Genomic DNA, 20881 nt, shown 5'->3' with positions numbered 1-20881 from the left:
TTTAACTTATGTATGTTTTATTTGATGTACTGTACTTCGTATAGAGTAATCGCATCCATTACGGAGTAACAGAAAAAAAAAAAGAAATTTGAAAAAAAAACTGAGAAAAATTCGTTTTTTGAACAAAATCTGTTTTGGAAAAAATAATTTTTGAAAAAAACTTTTTGAAGATGAAACACTTATTGTGGAAAAAATAACGTTTTTGAAAAAAAAAAAAACTTTTTTGAAAAAACCGAAAAATTTGTGTTTTGAAAAAACAGAAACATTTGTGTTTTGAAAAAACCGAAAAATTTGTGTTTTGAAAAAAAAACCTTTTTTGAAAAAAAAACTTTTGAAAAAAAAACTTTTTGGAAAAAAAAAAAACTTTTTGAAGATGAAACACTTATTGTGGAAAAAATAACGTTTTTGAAAAAAAAAAAAAACTTTTTTGAAAAAACCGAAAAATTTGTGTTTTGAAAAAACAGAAACATTTGTGTTTTGAAAAAACAGAAACATTTGTGTTTTGAAAAAACAGAAAAATTTGTGTTTTGAAAAAAAAAAACTTTTTTGAAAAAAAAAAACTTTTGAAAAAAAAACTTTTTGGAAAAAAAAATTTTTTTGGGGAAAAATCAAAACTTTTTGAAAAAACTTTTTTGAAAAAACTTTTCGAAGATAAAACACTTTTGTGGAAAAATAACGTTTTTGAAAGAAAAGTTCAGGAAATTATTTTTTTTGGGGGGGGGGGCCTTTTAAATGTTTGTTTAAAAAAAAAAAGCCTGTATTAAAAGTAGCAAAAAATAAATTAATTGTGCATGAAAAAGATGAAGCATATGTGACCTTTGACCTATTCTGACTGAGACAAATGTGTTTACATATTTTATTTTGTCAGCAATTTAATTTGTAAAGTTGTTAATTCATTTAATTAATTCAAACCATTCATGTGAGATTTGTGTTCACTTTTCCTTTTTGCATGACACAAAGAAAGAAAGAATACTAACTTTGTTAAAAAGTAACTACACTTTAAACAAGCTACATTTTTACATACTTAATATCGAGTACATGTTTAGACCAGTACTTTTACTTGTACTTCATTTGACTTGAGTAGAATCGGTTAAACAGAGAAGAGAAGACTCTTTACGCCCCCTTGTGGCGCTTGGCCTGCTCTGCAGTTCTGAGGGGAAACATGCACATCTTGACTGTTGTAATTAAAGTAAATAAATGAATGAATAAACTACCACAAACAAATAATAATATCAACAGAGTATTAAAAAGTGTGAGGAGATAGTTTTAATCTGTTTTACAAACTTATATTATAATAATAATTTGCCACTAGACTGAAATGAACAAGAGTTTTTTTTCACATTTTTCTGATGAATATTTTTTTCTTTTCACCATATTTGAGTTTTAGAGAATCCGCATATTCTTTTCACAGCAAATAAAATATCTCTGTAGTGTCTTAAAACAAACAAACAAACAAAAAGTATATACAGTAGAGGTTTACACATAAATATATATATGTATATGACAGTGCTTCTGATGCATCTTTAACACAGTGGGAGTCGCCTTTAAAATGGATTTTGAGACAAATCAAAACATCACAGGAAAATACAATAACATTAAAGGTGCAAGAAAAACAAAACATTATAATAAAACAATCATAATTTCAGTGAGAGAACGAGAACCTCATTTAATAAAAACCAGACTTGTGACCTAGTGCTGGTAACGGTTGGCTTTAAAAAAGTCACATCTTATTGTTAAAAAAATACAATTTATAAAAATACAGTGTGAGATATTTCACAATAACTCGTTTTTTTTTCTTTCTCTTGATTAATTTTGTGCAGTGCATTCCAGAAAAAAAGAAGACGAGTAGATTTCAGTCTACGCGGTGGGTAAGAAGGGAGAGAGTTCTTTCTCTTTCCAGGCTGATATAGAGTCTGTTTGCTTCTCTCTTCCTGTTTGGAGGCAAGAAAAACAACACAAAACAAGTCACAAACTGGCCAAAACGGACTTTAATCCAGTTTACGGATGGGGCGGCCATTTCAATTTTTAAATTTAACATGGGAAGTTCCATTTAATCCATTCAGAAGTGTAAATACAGTATAATCTCAGCAACATCTGATATATATATGTATATATATATATGCATATGTACAGTATACAGTCTACTGTAGTGTTAGTTTTGTCAATACATTACATGGAAAAGAAACAGCATGGTTGTTAATTGTTAATTTGATGATAAACGCTAAATTAATCTGGGATTATTTTCATCATCACATTCCCTTGTTGTATGCTCTTTTTTTTTATTATTGTTTTATATGACTGTGAACTACATTACAATTACAAATCACAAAGATGTCGCCTTAAGGGTTTTGGCTAAATTAGTAAAAACATTTTACGGGGTTATTATTATTATTATTATTATTATTATTATTAATAATAATAATAATAATAATAATGAATGAAATGATTGTGAAAAGTCTCCAGCAGGGGTCTCAAACCTGCGTTATAAGTTATAATACAAATTCATTTTGCAGCATAATTGTGAACTTTATATGGTTTTATTTCAAAATAAATGCTTTTATTTTGAAATTCCGTGACCTACTGTAACAAAGCATCATTATTGCAATATCATGATATCTCACCGACCATCTCTGCTAAACGTTGACTCGTCTGAGTTTGAGACCCCTGCTGTACAGATTAATACGTGATTAATAATCTGCAGTCCTAACCCTGATTCGTTAAAATCAAAACTCTACTCTACCTCTGCTGAGGCACAAACTGTGTGTTTTCCTGGCAGAAACAACAGAGCGAGGGTGAGTCCATTTATTCACTCATTCACTTTCAAATATTCACACTCGTGTATCGACTCACCTCTGAATCATGTAGAGCACAATCATGACCAGAAAGGACGACGCGTCCAGGACAATCCAGATTATTCTGTACATACGAGGCGACTGAAACACACAAACACACACACACACACACACACACACAGACACACACAACCTGTGGTCAAATCACCGTCTTTGCCACTGTTGCAGGACAGAGTGATGTTTCTCAAGGACTCAAGGACTGACGTACAATTTAGCTCTTTAGCAATTTAGCTAGGCTGCTTTATTTAGACAGACTTAATTGAGATTTGAGATAAGATATATGTGCACATGTGCAACGGAATAATATAAAGTGAGGGAAGCAGTTTAAAATAGAATGAAGTGACAGCAGCAGTTTAAACATTGCGCCTTATTTACTATGTTAAAATATATGTATATATATATATGTACATACAGAGGCTACATTTTCTCCAACGATATATAACAGTTCAAAGTTCGCTTGGCTCGTTTTTCATGAACAAAAATAAAAGAAAAACTCAGAGTTTTGCACAATTATCACGACTCCCGATTCAAAATGAATGCTAACGTTGACTCAGAAAATGCATGTTGTTATCTTAAATATATAAATACATATATACATATGTATATAGATATATATACACACATATTAGTGCTGTGCAATAGGTTAACGTGTGCTAATGCACGTTAACGCATGACGCGTTTCCATGACGACTGACCGGAAAAAGAAGCACGTGACGTCATGTTTATGATATCAGAGTCCAGGCACCGCTTACCAGTTAGCTCCGTTAGCTGCATTAGCTCCTTTTAGCACCGCTTGCGTCTGTTTATTAAAGGGGAAATAAGTCGTTTATAGTGCCATCTAGAGGAGAGGCTGAAATTTACAACAAAGACCTGCTGTTCTGCTCACCCCCTCCCTTCCCTGAGCGCTACGGTGTCCTCAGCTGGTCAAATGTCGTCCTCGTCGTCTTTCTCCGTGTCAGCAGATGAGGTTCGTGAGGCGAGGGAGAGGGCGGAGCTACCGCGGCCGTAGCAGACGAAGCGGAGAGAGAGGAGGCGGGACTTCTGCTACAAGTAAAGAGACGCTTGATTTGTTCTCTCGCGTTTGTCCTTACAGGCTCCGGTAGAAACATGGCATCTCGCTGCTAACAGTGGCTATGCAACCGCGGCCCGCGACCATGTTATTTTACATGACTTTTTGAAACACTACGAAAATGAAACAAAAACTATTATACAGCGACTAGACAATGCAGGAGCACATAATATGTATAAAAAAGTGGATTTTGGGTCATATAAACCCATAAATACTACATATTGTCCCTTTAAAGGAAAAGAGCAGCGCTACAAATAACAGCGTACCTGTGTTCTGCGTATGTGTGCCTCTGTTTTTAAAGTTGAGCGTTACTTTACAGACTCATTTTAACAATCCGCAGTCACGTAACCATGACGTCACGTGAGTCTTTTTCCGGTCAGTCGTCATGGAAACGCGACGCGCGCTAACGTGCGCTAACGTTGACGCCGCTAGACGCCTGTTGACGCGTTAACGCTTGGCAGCACTAATATATACGGCCCTGACAATGACAGTGAAACAAACAGAAAAGTAAAACATGAGTTTTTACTCACCATGAGCATGTCGGGCCGATCCACGTCTTTGAGGAGGTGGCAGGAGTTGGTCGTAACAGAAGAGGCGCCTGCACACCACAGCAGAGAAAACAGCCACCGCTCATTCACCACCCACAGGTTCACCGTGACGTTCTTCTCACGCAGCTCTCTGCCGGACACGAGACGAGAAAAAAGTGTGATATTATTACATTTGAATATGAATATAATCGATATTTTGGACCCACCCTTATTTGAAGATGAATGATATTTGAAATTAAATGTTTTCTAAAAACAACCCATTAGATATTTCACATCCCTGAAGGCACCATCACCGTGTTTCAGCATGCTTCACATACACTTTTTAATGAACACACGTGTGTGTGTGTTCTTGTACTTGCGGCATACTGAGGACCAGTGAGGGTTTTTAACCAACAAAGTGAGGTCATTTTTACGGAGTGGGGACATTTTGGCCGGTCCTCACTTTGTTTTCATTGAAATCACTTCCTTAGGTTGCTATAACATGTTATACTCGACATAGTATAGTATAGTAATTATAGTAGTATAGTAATAGTAATTTTTGATGACATAGTATCGTATGACGTTTTTGTCAAATTTTGGACCAAATATTTTTGGTCATTTTAAAAAAAAAATGTTGGTCGACATAGTATAAGTATTATGTTTTTGTCAAATTTTGACCCTTTTTGCTCTGGGGCTCCACCTGCAGACATGTTATGGTACTGCACCCAGTAGTTCTTTATCAATGTCATACATGAAGTAGATATTTGTAATTGTGTTGATTTATAAAGTGGAAATGCTGGTCCTCACTTTGTCAGCACTTTTACCTGGTCCTCAGTATGCATCAAGTACAAGAATGTGTGTGTGTTCTTGTACTTGCAGCATACTGAGGACCAGGGAGGGTTTATAACCAACAAAGTGAGGTAATTTTTTATGAAGTGAGGACATTTCGGCCGGTCCACACTTTGTATTCGATGAAATCAAGTTGTAAACATGCTATACTCTGATTTTTTTGGTACAATTTGGTACAAATACCCATTTTCCAGCCCTGGTGATTCACACACGTTTTGCTCTGGGGCTCCACCTGCAGACATGTTATGGTACTGCACCCAGTAGTTCTTTATCAATGTCATACATGAAGTAGATATTGTGATAATTGTGTTGATTTATAAAGTGGAAATGCTGGTCCTCACTTTGTTAGCACTTATACCTGGTCCTCAGTATGCTGCAAGTACAAGAAGGTGTGTGTGTGTGTGTGTGTGTGTGTGTGTGTGTGTGTGTGTGTGTGTGTGTGTGTGTGTGTGTGTGTGTGTGTGTGTGTGTGTGTGTGTGTGGCCTCTGGCAGCAGAAGTCGACACTGGCGTATTCAGTTTCACATCTAGATTCTAACCTGATTCTGTCTGTGCTCAGCCGGCTGTACTTCACATTCAGGTGATCTCCTCCTTTGTCGAACATTTCACTCTCGCTGTCGTAGACCTGGATGAAACCCGACGCGGCCGAGATCACGGCTTCTCTCTCAGCCGGCGGAAGCCAGAGGATCTTTGTTTTTTATAAAATAAGAAGACAAAACACAACAGCTGTGAGTGTGACAGTTCAGTGCAGGTGTGTGTTATGTGAGGCCACTGACACAGAGCCGACATGCTGCGTGTCCCGGCCTGAGACGCAGACGCTCGGCTCTCACTGCAGACATGGCTGCCAGCAAGGAAACAAGAAAAAACACATTTTAAGGCGCACAGGATAAAATGCACGACTGTTGAAAAGTTTAAAAATGTCCTTGTTTTTTTTTTAAGGAAAAGCACTTTTTTCAATGAATATAACATGAAATGAATCAGAAATACACTTTGCAATTTTAATGGTATATGTACATAGGTGTATAGAGGCCCATTTACAGTGTTCTAATGGTACATTGCGTTTGCTAATCACTATTGGATGATTAGAAAACCCTTGTGCAATTAGCATTTTATGGACCAAACGATTAATCGAGAAAATAATCAGCTCTGAATCCATTAGCATCACAGTGATTAGTGATTATTATTGGTCTTCTTACCAGTCTCGGGTCAATGCCAGAGCGCAGAATGGTGCTAACGGTGTCGTTGGTGTCGCGCTCTTGGTCTGGACTGTAGAGGTCAAAGATCACAGAGACGTTGTGCTGCTCGGCGAGGTCGAGGAGCTGACGTAAAGACGGTACCGTCTGATTCCGAGCGGCTCGCTTCTCCTGCTCCGAGAGCCGGCTCACTGAAGAGAAAGGATCCGTCTGCAGAGACAAAGGCTACATTTACACTAGCTGGATTTTTTTTTAAAAAAACAGATATTTTCTTTTCCTCCGTTTTCCAAAATAACTTTGCGCACACATCATCGTTTTAAAAAAACGTTTTCGGTTATATGAACCTGCATAAATAAGCTGTCCAGAGCCGTCATAGCTACGCCAAGCCTGTGGGCGGCAGTGTAGGAAGAAGGAGAAAGCCATACGAGCCAATCAGAATCCTCATCGACAACAACAACGACTGACCTCTGACCCTCTTTGTGTCTATAGGTAACTACACATCTGAGCATGCAAAAATGACATGTGGAGTTCCCCAAGGCTCCGTCCTGGGGCCTCTTCTGTTTAACATCTATATGCTCCTACTGGCTCAGATAATGAAAAGCAACAAAATATGTTACCATAGCTACGCAGACGACACACAAATTTACATAACCCTATCACCAGGAGCCCAATACAAGCACTGAGTAGATGCATTGAGCAAATCCATGATTGGATGGAGCAGAATTTTCTCCAATTAAACAAAGAAAAAACTGAAATTATCGTTTTTGGAGCCATGAAGGAACGATTAAAAGTTAGTACCCAGCTTCAAATGGTCCTGCTACAAACCAAGCCAGAAACTTAGGCGTCGTCATGGACTCAGACCTAAACTTCAACAGTCACATTAAAACAGTGACAAAGTCATTCTACTACCACCTGGAGAATATATCAAGGATTAAAGGACTTATGTCTCAGCAGGATTTGGAAAAACTTGTTCATGCATTTATCTTCAGCAGCCTGGACGACTGTAACAGTGTCCTTACAGGTCTCCCCAAAAAGTCCCATCAGACAGCTGCAGCTAATTCAGAATTGTGCTGCTAGAGTCCTCACGAAGACCAAAAAAGTAGATCATATCAGTCCAGTTCTGAAGTCTTTACACTGTGTATCAAATAATTGACACTTTGAATTACCTTGTTGTTGAAATGTGCTATACAAATAAACTTGCCTTGTCTTGCCTTGCCTCAATGTATGGACGTAACGATACAAGTGACAGAAGCGATGATCGCGACATCCTTAAATTGTCACGCCACTCCTCATTCTCAAAGTTCACCCACCTGACAGCAGTCCGCTCAGGTCGGACACAAAACCGTTGACGCTGACGTGGTCTGGCTCATGACAGGAGAAGTTCTGAAATCGATGAGCTCTGAGCCCTAATACGTCTCTGCTCCTCTACGTAATATAGGAGCTGTGTTTGCAAATGCAAACATGTAAAAATGATCATAACCAAATGTAAAAAGGTCGCATTTTTGGAGCGTAGATTGCCTAAAACTCTGGGGGGGGTTTTTTTTCGTTTTTCTCCGTTTACGTGCAAACGGGAGTTTTCCAAAAATCTCCACTTTTGCTGGAGTTTTTAGAAAGAATAGTTTTCAGAGGCGAAATCGCCGTTTGTGTGTAAACGAAAGGCACCAACGCAGCGGAAAAAGTCTCAGTTTTCAAAAAATACCCGTGCTAGTGTAAACCAAAGAAAGGATAGCTTCTGTGGCTGAAGCATGGAGGAGGAGGATGAGGAGGAGGAAGAGGAGGAGGATGATCACACTCACCTTCACGAACCAGTCACCTGCGTTCAGACCCTGCAGCTCCTCCCAGGTCAGGTCGGCGCTGTAGTTGAAGCGTTTGCCGGGAAACTTCCCCTTGACGTTGGTCGTCCTCAACAGGAAGTCGGAGCCGTTGTCGTGCATCAGGAAGGGAACTCTGTCTTTGCTGGATTAGAGAAACGATAACACAGAAAACAAAAGAAGACAAGTTTGAACTCATCATACCGCTGAACTGCTTCTGTCTCTGCTCTGACATCAAGGACACGACGTTTGACAGGTGTCAGGGAAGTAAATAATGAAGTAATTAGATTTTCACCATACCTGACCTGAACGTCAGTCTCAAAGGCCGTCACGCCGCACGCGACGCTGCTCTGGAAAGACATCATGGTGTTCTCTGGAGCCAACTGTGAGACGCAGTGAGGACAAGACGGGTGAGATTCCTGTGATGTCACGTGACTGAAACTCTCTCAAATTAACTCAAGTGTAAAACCTGTGAAAACATACAACTCCTAACATCAAATACGCCTCCATAATGCAAGCTCTTTATTATAAGTACATGCACTGGCTGGTGAGAGCCTCTTGTACAAGGCCCAGTGAAGGCAGCGTCACGATCTGGAGAAGCTTCAGTAGGTTCAGAAACACGAGGTCACCGGAGTGACGGAATATACTGAATGATCAGGGTTTATATATTCAAAAATTCCAGAGTGAGAATACATCTACACTACTGTTCAAAAGTTTGGGGTCACTTAGAAATGTCCTTTATTTTTTAAGGAAAAACACTTTTTTTGTGTGGTTTTTAACCCTTTTACAACCACAGAGATCACCGGTGACACCGCAGCGTGTGTGTATTTCAAATTACCGTAACTCCTCGCTATTTTGTGCAATTTTAATCATTCCAAACTGCCCCTGAAAGCCGTGAAATGGGGCTTTCTGGTACCATTACTTGCATTACGGTAATGACTGAGTGCCGTGTAGGGAGAAGGAGGAAATGAGCAGCAGCTGCAGGCGGCGTTTGTGTGACAGAGGGAGGATTCAGTCAAACTTTTGGTGTGGTTTCTTGGAGTTTAGCAAAGTTTTAGAGGTATATTCTGTGTAAATAAATCCGAATCTTGTAAATGATAGTTTTAGTTTTTTCACAGCTTTCAGGGGCAGTTCAAATGATTAAAATTGCAAGAAAAAGCGAGGAGTTACGGTAATTTGAAATAAGCATGGTACATTGTGTTTGCTAATGGCGTTAAAAGGCTATTGGATGATTAGAAAACCCTTGAAAACTCTTGTGCAATGATGTTAGCACAGCTGAAAACAGTTTTGCTGGTTCTTTGACGAAAGGGCAAAATTATTATTTGGAATAAAAATCATTATTTCTAATCTCGTCAATGTCTTGACCATATTTTCTATTCATTTTGCAACTCTTTTGATGAATAAAAGTGTGACTTTTGATGAAAAACACAACAGAAATTGTATAGGTGAGCCCAAAACTTTTGAACGGCAGTGTAAAATATGGGGAGTATATTCAAATTCTGAAATGCAAAGGTGTTTTAACATGTAAACAGATGATTTTTAAGGGTTAAATCATGTGAAAAAAAAAAACAACCTCAGTTTTAAGCACAAAGTTTCATGTGTCCTGTGTCTCTTAAGAGCGTTAAATACAGCTCACCATCGGGGCTCCTCTGTGGCCAACGAGCTTCGGTTTCTCGGGTAACTCGCTCAGCTCCACCAGACACGGAGAGCGGATGAACAGCGGACACAGGAAGACGGCGGCCGACACGATGACGAAGACGAACGCGATGAGGACCTTAGAGCCGGCTGAGGACAGACGAACAGAACTGTTGCTGAGCACCTGGGTGAATAATCTAGTTTCACTTTGATGTTGTTTAATTTTGTCCTTTATTCTGTATATGTTTTCACGTTCATGTCGATCTGGAAGAATCAAAGCCACATGAAATCTCCTCAGTTCCCACAACAGACGTGTACAATGTTATTGCAAAGTCGTGACAGTGTTGACGTCTGGGAGAAACTGTTGTGGCTTTTACACGGCGGTGTTATTATCCAGTACGAGTCATATCTACACAGTACGTGCAGTTTTAGTCTCTAGTCTCTGCACGTACGTACCTTTCTTAGCCCGATGGAAGCCCTGGAAGACAAAGGAGCTGAGCAGCGTCAGAGCTCCAACGGCACCGAACTGCAAGAACGGACCTGTGGCCTGGTGAAGAGAGAGCGATGAGGATTTTAGCTGATTGCACTTTGTTATTTACACTACCGTTCAAATGTTTGGGGTCACCGATACAATTTTTGTTGTGTTTTCCATTAAATGTCACACTTTTATTCATCGAAACAGTTGCAAAATGAATAGAAAATATAGTTAAGATCTTAAAAAGATTAGAAATAATGATTTTTATTCCAAATACAAGGGTTTTCTGATCATCCAATAGTCTTCTAACGCCATCAGCAAACACAATGTACCATTAGAACACTGTAAATAGGCCTCAATACACCTATGTACATATTCCCTTAAAAACCAGACATTTTTAAGTGACCCCAAACTTTTGAACTTTGATAATAAAGTTGAGTGTAAGCTAATCTATCATGCATGCATATGCATGTCAAAAACAAGCAAAAGACGACATTTAAATGTAAATGATTAGCATTAGCGCACACAGACGTGTACCTGTAGTGAAAGAGGCACCGTGGGCCATTCTTGTGGCCACTCCATGCTGATCCCCGTGACCCCAAAAGCAATGAGTATCACCCCGAGAAACAGAAAGATCTGTGCAGAAAAAGCAAAAATGAAAAGAATTTCTTCAGATCAAACAAAAAATAATAATAATAATAATATTAAAAAAGAAAAATACCCTGTGGATCCAGTGTAAGGCGAGTTGTTCTCCTAAGGCTCGTTGGAACAGCGCAAAGAGCTGCAAATGAACAAAACATGAAACTGTGACATGGAACAAAAACGCAATAACGTGCTCTCTCCTAACACGACGTGATTGACAGTCAAATCCTCACCAGGAGAAGAACACTGTAGCTGGTCACCACTGCAGAAACGACGATCACCACCATGAACCAGTTCACCCAGCGCTTCAGTTTTTTGAAGCCCTCCCTAATCACGGGACAATAGAAGGTGCAGCGCGAGGTTACCAGAATAAAGGTCGTCATAAAGACACAAGACAAAGGGAAAGAAAGGCAGAGGAATCGGAGGCTTTTGTTCTGCGGCCGATTGCGCGCGTGAACGTTCGCCGTCACTCACCCGTTCACCTCCTCGCGGTCATTAAAGGTAACCAGACAAATGTACATCCAGCACAGAGACAGCAAGGACGCCAACGAGACCACGGAGAACCAGCAGCAGGCGTGCTGAAAAATCACAATAAAAAAAAACGTCGGTTTATCATTTAACCACAAATTTAGGTGAGTGAAGGGAATATTACTTAAAGGTGCATTATGTAATAAATCATAAAATCCTCCTAATGTGTCACAGAGACTCAGGAATAATGTTCATATAACAAACTGAACTCAACAACAACAACAGTACAGACAAAATATACGCATTAAATATTAAATATCGTTTTGGCATGTGGCGCCACCTACCGCCGTCTACCAATCATTGCAGTCAGTAGAGTCTCAGCTGCCGAGCAACCGTTTACTGTACCTTTACAACTTACACTCAAAATGTCAATTTTGCCCATTTTTCCAGAATAACATCCAATATCTGTCAGTTTTAAAGTATTGTTTTAATCATTTAAAATGAAAGGAAATACGAAAGGTTTTATTTATTTTGAAGAAAACACAGCAGTTGTACACGAACAGCAGATTTTGCGTCGTTAGACTCTAATTTTGAACAGTATAAAACATATTTACAATAACATTTGTTTGAGTCTTTGTCTCAATGTCCAAAAACTCAACTCTATCCTGATTCCGAAATTACCGTAATAACCACAGCTTTCAGAAACGGTTGGCATTTCTCCGATTTTAAAGTCCTTTTCTGATATAAAATGTACTTTGTTTTAGTAAGTAATGCTCAATCTTAAGTAAGAGTTATGTTCTGTGGGTTCAATTCCTATATGCGTGTCCTTGAGCAAGGCATTTTACCCCATGTCGAAGCATACGGAAGACGTGTGAATGGCAAAACTGTAACTGTATCATCAAGACTAGAAAAGCTCTATACAAATACAGACCATTAACAACTTCTTCTTCTTCTGATTTTATTTGGTAGTAACAACTAACAAAGACAGTTAGAGGAAATGTCGTGGAGTAAAAGTTGCTAGAAATATAAATAACAAGGTAAAATACAGATACATGATTTTTTTTTAAGTACATTAATGACGTATTTGGACTTAATTAAATGAAAATCCACTACTGCTAATTGGTGCATGTGCATAATTAACTGATTCTAATTCCATCCACATTAGGGTCACAGTGGGGGGCAAATGGAGCAAATCACAATGGGGTCACTTAGAAATGTCCTTATTTTTGAAGGAAAAGCACCTTTTTTTTCAATGAATATAACATTAAATGAATCAGAAATACACTCTATAGATTGTTAATGTGGTAAATTATTCATTATTGTCATTATTTCTAATCTTGTCAACGTCTAAACCATGTCTTTGACTAATTTTGCAACTCTTTTGATGAATAAAAGTCTGACTTTTAATGGAAAACACAACAAAAATGGCATAGGTGAGCCCAAACTTTTGAATGGTGGCGCACAAATGAATAACCAGTCAATTTAGAGCGTCCAAATCACCTCATCCCTAACTCATTTTGCATGATTTTGATTCTGTGGGAACTCCACACAGAATCTGTCCCACTGGAACGACTCCAACATTTTTCCCCATTGTCTGGTTCTCACCTTGCAAACGTATGATGACATCCAAACACAAACAAGCCTTCCGTGTTCATTGGGCAACAACTGTTCTGTCCTCACAATTCTGCAAAATAACAGCGTGCCATCCTCTACCCCCCCCCCCCCACCCCCCCCACCTGATAACCCTGTGCCAGGTGAAGCCTGTTAAGACCTGCACGTTCTCTTCTTTTTCCTGGCACACAGGTGCATACTCTGCACCTTAATCATGGCCACATTTATGCGTGTTTGATTGCATATTTACAGTTACCCGAACAAAGTGATAAACTAAGTGTATTAGAAGAACACCAGCATAGGTATGGCTGCTCTGTTTCTTGGCAGCGTTTTTTATATTTCTTAATTCAGTTCTAATGGAATGTTAATCTTGGCTTACGGGGATTTTGTAAAGGCTCAGTGCTTCGTGGACGTGCAGGGAAAACTGAAAAGTGCAATTGCTGAAAAGTTTTGTGGAGCAAATTGTATTATAAGGGACACCTGTTCGAGTAAATAGCAGCAATTAAACATGTTGTTCAAAATGACGCACACATAACCAGGCCCCTCCTTCCTCCCTACCACGTGCACTTATGTATATTTACACTATATTATACTGTAAATATACATAAGTGCAATATACCTATATAACTTGCCATGTTCAAACTTTGTTTAGAATGTAAATATTAAGTCCATACTGTGTATATAGTGGAAATTAAATGTCTATAATGTACATTATACAATCTATTTTAATTTTTTTTAATAGTCTTAGCGTTAATACCTTTATATAGTGTACTTTTATCATTGGTAACGCATGTTTATAATTTATTATCTTTATCTTTACTGTCTTTGCTCCCTTTTAGGTAGTTTATAAACAAGACTGAAGATACATAGATTATCATCTTAAATTAAGTTAAATTAAAAAGTTTGGGCTCACCAATACAATTTTTGTTGTGTTTTTCATTAAAATTCACACTTTTATTCATCAAAATGAAAAGAAAATATAGTCAAGACATTGACAAGATTAGAAATTATGACTTTTATTCAATTTTATAAGGGTTTTCAAGGGTTTTCTCATCATCCAATGGCCTTCTAACGCCATTGGCAAACACAATGTACCATTAGAACACAGGAAATGGGCCTCTATACACCTATGTACCATTAAAAAACAGACTTTTGCAGCTAGAATAGTAAAAAAACAATGAATAAAATTAAAATAAAAAACAATGTATAGAGTCTATTTCTGATTCATTCATTCACTTAAAAAAAGTGTTTTTCCTTCAAAAATAAGGGACATTTCTAAGTGACCGCAGACTTTTGAACGGTAGTGTATGATTTTCAGTCGCCACAGAACCATCTCTGAACGTACAAAACATCTTCTACCACTTAGTCCTGTTTTAACGGTCGTGGAAGGAGCCCGACTAGAAGTTTGAACGGGTCATCCTGTCCATCACAGGGTCAAAACTCAGAAAATAACCTAATCTCTAATCCACACGTCTTTGGACTGTACGGGGGAAGCCAGAGTACCTCGAGAAAGCCTGCACACGTGTGGAAATATGAGTAAAAAAAAAGTACTTACTTTTCTCTTGTTTCCACTAGAGTTCCTCCTCCAGTGGCAGCTGTACAAGCCCCAGATGCAAACCCTGCAGCAGCCTTCCCGAGGCATCACTTCTACGCGCTCATGCAAGCCGTGCAGAAACAGCCTGTGCACTCCCCTGTGGACACCTGACGCATGCAGGACCCGGGTTCGCACCAGAAAAGACTGGGTTCTGTTCAGTCTCCTCCGTGAACCTGAAGAGGGAGGAAAAAGACGACAAGGACGGAAAGCAAATGAGGGAGATTGAGGGGTTTCTGTGGGTTTTAATAAAGGCAGTCGCGGCTCAATGGGCTCCTCAGTGCACGGGGGGGGGGGGGGGGGCGTTCAGCCACTGGGAGCGCTTACAATGGCCAACACCATGGTGGCATTGACAGTGGCAGCACAAACAGCCACAGTGACAGGCACATCCATGCACAGAGAGGGAGGCTGCTGCAGGACAGGGAAATGATAAAGTTGTAAGGGTTTAGGCTGGCGTCTCGTGTCCCCGTCCACGTCCACACCGTGGCTTTAGAGAACATGTCAGGGCACATATTGACACCTCGTGCCAGGTTTCGATCCTATCAAACCCCGAAAAGGGATATGGGAAATTACCCACAAGTATGTCAGTCACCGTGGAAACACATTGAGCAACGAGGGGGTTCACGCCAAAAAAAATAACCGATTCTCATCGGACTTGTTTTTTACTTGGGGTTTGGCCAGTTTTCTAAGTTGTTTTTGTTTCCCTGCAGAGCAACACAAGCCTCCACAGTATTAAAGGAATTAAAGATGAGGAGATAAGGCCACCGCCATTAGGGTTGTTTTATAAGCAGGAATCAGGAAATGGTTGCTTGGGGAAAAAAAAAGAGCGTGCTTAGACAACATCGAGACTGACACGAAGTGTCGCAAACAGAAACTTGAGACACTTTGTTTGAGAGGACGACAGGTGAAAGTAGAAATGTCAAATTAAATATTGCCTTATGGTTTGTGTGTCGGTGTCACACAGCTGGAGGACATCACCGTTTACTTAATAACCTCACTTGACTCTGATGTCACACACGCGCAATCCATATTTGCAAGTACGAGGATCAAATTATACATAAAAGGGGTCATTTTACATAAACACAGCAGTGCCCGTGTTTGTGCGACACCTGGATTATTTATACAGCGATGATTGACAGCATCAGCTGGAGGCAGAAAGTAAAAAATGTAGTGGGGGTGTTGTTTGTTGTTGTCGTGCGATATTTTTAATGATCGATGCAAAAAAAAAAACACGACACTGTAATTTTCTATTTGAATAAAAAAACAAATGTGACGTTAATCTGCCGTGAACTAACAGTTCTGCAATTAGTGTTTTGGAAAACACAACAACAGATTAAAGGATCAGTCCGAAAAATGTGCAATCCGCCAATCTTTGTTCACATTTACATTAGAACAGATAAACATTATTCTACAAGTAATCTACTTAAAAACGATAATCTCTTGTGTTAAAATGACTTATCTTTAAATTGGCAGTTAAATTTGGGAGGTGTATGCTAATTATAGCAAATTATCATAAGTGAAGCAACCATACAGTTGCGTTTACTCTTGTTTTTAAGGCAGCAGGTGAACTTTTGAGTCTACGTTGAAACGTACAGTTTAATTATGAGGATACTGACTCTATTGAAATACACTCGAGCGGCAGCTAACGTTTCACCTGTCGATAAAATGTCAGAAAATATTGAAAAATGTCAATCAGTGTTTGTCAAAACTGGAAATGACGATGTTCTGGAATGTCTTGTTTTTTTGTCCTCGTACGAAAATAATTCAGCTTTAATGATTTCAAAGAAACGAAGAAAATTTAAGAAGCTAAAACAATCAGAAATTTTGTTTTAATCATGAACTTGAGCTTCAAACCGATTAATCGATTATCGATATAGTTTCATACTTCAACAAAGCTGATTCTGATTGGTATTTTTGCACAAATGTGAAGTTGTGCGTCGCTTTAATCTGACGCTAGACAACTGGCACACTTAAATTAGTACAGATAGACATTATCAGACATTATTCAACAAGTAATCTATTTAAAAATGATAGTCATCTTGTCTTTAAATGTAAATTGCCAGTTAAATGTGGCAGGTGTATGCTAATTATAGCAAATTAGCATAAGTAAAGCAACCTGACCTGCTGTGTAGTTGTGTTTTTACAGTGTAATTATGAGGATATTGACAATATTGAAATCCTGGCAAAAGTTGTAAAAAAGTAGGGAAAAAATTAGACATTTTAATATTATTTAATGTGTTTTTCTGTTGTTTTCTCCCCCGTTTCGTGTATATGAGATAATACAGTGTTCGGTGCTCATCCTTTTCACGCCCGTTTTGACAAAACTGAAGGTTTTTAGTTCCGTGTGCATGTGACTGCGTGATTAACCTGTCACCAACAATGTATTGACTACGTTCATTTAGTAATAATAATAAAAATAACAATGATAATAATTCTGTCACTTGTTATCGCTGTATAATAATGTGTTCATCAGTTCAATAAACGTCCGTTAAAGTTTACTCACGGTACTTTTGCGGCTCGTTAAAGTCCCGGTTGTTCGCTCGTTTCCTCCCGATAAAGACGTTTCTTTCGGGGGGAAAAAGACTCGGTATATTTAAGTGTCTGCGCCTCCGTGAGCTGAATGTGAATGAATGAGACCTGGTACTGTCTGTTCTGTTCTGTGTGTGTGTGTGTGTGTGTGTGTGTGCGTGTGTGCGTGTGTGTGTGTGTGTGTGGAGGGGGGAGTAGCCTGAAAATATGCAGCTCAGGTGCATGTGAAAGTACAGTAATCTGAAGCACTCATCAGATTAAGATTAAAGCCTCTGTGTGAAAGTGTTAGCATATTCCTTTTTGTATCTGTACTTTACTTTATTATGTATATTTAAAGCAACTTTTACCACATTTATTCTTCGTTACTACCAAACAAAATCAGAAGAAGAAGAAGAAGAAGAAGAAGGGTTGGCAGTGTTTTGCCATTCACCCATTCACAACTTTCTGGTCAGATACTTGTACTTTTACTCAAGTATCCCTGACATTGAATACCGTTTCCTTCCTTTAAGACACATTTACATGCACAGCGTAATCGAGCTAAGGCCGTAGTCCGACTAAGAAGGAAGAAAATCGATTTCACGGCCGCGCACGTCTCCGTAGGTGGCGCTGTGCCTTTCTATAAGCTAGTGCGCATTGAATCGGTTTCCATCACAGGGAAACAAGCAGTTAACAATGAGATGGAGCTAAGGCTGTAGTCCGACTAAGACAGGCAATCGGACAACTTGCCCAGTCCAACTAAGACGGAAGAAAATCAATTTCATGGGTGGGTGACGCTGTGTCCTTCTGTTAGCTAGTGCGTATTGAATTGGTTTCCATCACAGGGAAACAAGCAGCTAACGCTGAGATGGAGCTAAAGCCGTAGTCCGACTAAGACAGGCAATCGGACAATTTGCCCAGTCCTACTAAGACGGAAGAAAATCAATTTCATGGGGGAAACAAGCAGCTAACGGTGAGATGGAGCTAAGGCTGTAGTCCGACTAAGACAGGCAATCGGACAACTTGCCCAGTCCAACTAAGATGGAAGAAAATCAATTTCATGGGTGGGTGACGCTGTGTCCTTCTGTTAGCTAGTGCGTATTGAATTGGTTTCCATCACAGGGAAACAAGCGGCTAACGCTGAGATGGAGCTAAGGCAGTAGTCCGACTAAGACAGGCAATCGGACAACTTGCCGAGTCCTACTCAGACTGAAGAAAATCGATTTCATGGCTGCGTACGTCTGACTCCGTCTCCGTAGTTGGCGCTGTGTCCTTCTGTTTGCTAGTGCGTATTGAATCGGTTTCCATCACAGGAAAACAAGCGGCCAACGGTGAGATGGAGCTAAGGCAGTAGTCTGACTAAGACAGGCAATCGGACAACTTGCACAGTCCTACTAAGACTGAAGAAAATCGATTTCATGGGGGAAACAAGCAGTTAACGGTGAGATGATGCCAAGGCTGTAGTCCGACTACAGGCAATCGGACAACTTGCCCAGTCCTACTAAGACGGAAGAAAGTCGATTTCATGGCCGCGTACGTCTGACTCCGTCTCCGTAGGTGGCGCTGTGTCTTTCTATAAGCTAGTGCGTATTGAAGCGGTTTCCATCACAGGGAAACAAGCGGCTAACCGTGAGATGGAGCTAAGGCCGTAGTCCGACTAAGACAGGCAATCGGACAACTTGCCCAGTCCTACGAAGACGGAAGAAAGTCGATTTCATGGCCGCGTACGTCTGACTCCGTCTCCGTAGGTGGCGCTGTGTCTTTCTATAAGCTAGTGCGTATTGAAGCGGTTTCCATCACAGGTAAACAAGCGGCTAATGGTGAGATGGCGCAAAGGCCGTAGTCCGACTAAGACAGGCAATCGGACAACTTGGAACACAAAGCGTTTTATCCTTTTTATTAAAAATCGGAAATTGAATTATTGTTCTTCGCAATCATGAATGATAATTCGCTTGTCCGATAATATTTTAAAACATCTTTAAAGTATGTTGAATGCTTTATAATTTCAGTGTTGTGTATTTTGTTTACACTTTACTTTGTTGTTTGTTTATCTTTCCAAAAAATATTGTTTACTCAAATTTTCCCTAATGTTACTAATGTTACCCCTCAAAGAGTCATAAATCCCATCTCTAGTTACAGTCAAAGTGTCTCGCCTAATGTTACGAGCGCGTCGAGTTCTCCCTTCTAATCGGTTTGTGTTACATTAAAGTGTTTTGCCTCTGGCTGTTACCCCGACATAGTTCATTCCTTCATTTTCACGATGTTACTTAAGGCGATTGATAGTGACGCCGTCGTACGTCGTGACGTGCGTTGAAGGAAATAAAACGTGTCGGCGCATGCTCGTACAGAGTCTCGCACGCTGTGTACAGTCCTGGTCCTGGAGGGGGGTGGACCGAAGATTAACTGGAGATTAGCCCACGTTTTTAGGATTATTAATGATTTCTAACTGATCTACAGTTCGGCACCGTTTGGCTCAATTCTTGTGTCTCTTCCTGCGACGACTCTCTCTGGCCGATCAGTGGCCGGAAAAACCAGGCGACGTCGCGTACAGTACCGACTCCTGCTAGTGGAAACGCAACTTAACCGCGTCGGGAAGGTGGAAACGCGCCATTCGATGTTTTAAAGGGACACTGTGTAGTATTTATGGGTTTATATGACCCAAAATTCACTTTTTTATACATATTATGTGCTCCTGCATTGTCTCGTCGCTGTATAATATTCTTTGTTCCATTTTCGTAGTGTTTCAAAAAGTCATGGTCGCGGGCCGCTACTGCTTTGCCACGACGCCATGTTTCTACCGGAGCCTGTAAGGACAAACGCGAGAGAACAAATCAAGCGTCTCTTTACTTGTAGCTGAAGTCCCGCCTCCTCTCTCTCCGCTTCGTCTGCTACGGCAGCGGTAGCTCCGCCCTCTCCCTCGCCTCACGAACCTCATCTGGTGACACGGAGAAAGACGACGAGGACGACATTTGACCGGCTGAGGACACCGTAGCGCTCAGGGAAGGGAGGGGGTGAGCAGAGGAGCAGTTCTTTGTTGTAAATTTCAGCCTCTCCTCTAGATGGCACTATAAACTACTTACTTCACCTTTAAATGATGACTTAAATATGTTAAATATTGAATTCAATATTTTACTTCCCCATCTGGGGGAAAAGTTTCCACACCGGCGTGTCCATCACCCAACTTCCTCTCCTTTTTTCGCCACCTATTTTTAAACATCAGGTTATCAATGACGCCGGGTATTTCGGCGAGTTTCCTTAATTACATATAGCACCTTTAAATCTGCACGTCTCTTTCCCAAGAGGAAGTTGGGATTGAACAAAATATGCCAGAATTCGTGTAAATTCTACCGAGCAATATGAGCAAAAAAGGAATCTTCAATAATAAAATAATATTCCAGCACTGTAAGAGAATGTGACCAGGTGGAATAAAAATGCGTGGAACAGCCCTTTAATTGTCGTGCGGAATGAATGAATATGATGTTTCTGACAATACGACGATATCTTTTCATGATGTGATCATAAGAGTCAAATCCTTGAGAAGTTCTGCTGACAGACACTTCATTTCGACCGTGTACCACAACAGTGAATTACCTTCACTTGGCACTGATGTCGGTCTGGGACAGGTTCAAACTCGCTGTGTCGTCCTGCTTTTTA

The 20881-nt window shown here is 39.8% G+C and overlaps 1 protein-coding gene across 1 annotated transcript; it reads right to left on the bottom strand.

Moving 5' to 3' along the window:
• Window positions 1-1319: 1319 nt before the first annotated feature.
• gdpd2 (glycerophosphodiester phosphodiesterase domain containing 2) lies at window positions 1320-18945 on the bottom strand (the record flags this gene model as incomplete). Its single annotated transcript, XM_083891381.1, has 18 exons — window positions 1320-1931; window positions 2851-2933; window positions 4452-4599; window positions 5836-5984; window positions 6493-6699; window positions 8286-8445; window positions 8601-8683; window positions 9937-10085; window positions 10392-10482; window positions 10948-11046; window positions 11132-11191; window positions 11286-11379; window positions 11527-11630; window positions 14687-14898; window positions 15037-15209; window positions 18432-18586; window positions 18668-18807; window positions 18921-18945. The coding sequence occupies 18 exons, from the start codon at window positions 18943-18945 to the stop codon at window positions 1853-1855; spliced, it is 2211 nt and encodes a 736-aa protein (XP_083747507.1). The 3' UTR covers window positions 1320-1852.
• Between the last annotated feature and the right edge of the window lie 1936 nt (window positions 18946-20881).

This window comes from Microchirus variegatus (genome assembly GCF_963457635.1).
Source record: "Microchirus variegatus genome assembly, chromosome: 6".
NCBI lineage: Eukaryota > Metazoa > Chordata > Actinopteri > Pleuronectiformes > Soleidae > Microchirus > Microchirus variegatus.
Note: the sequence above shows the minus strand (reverse complement) of the source record. Positions and strands in the feature narration are given on the sequence as shown.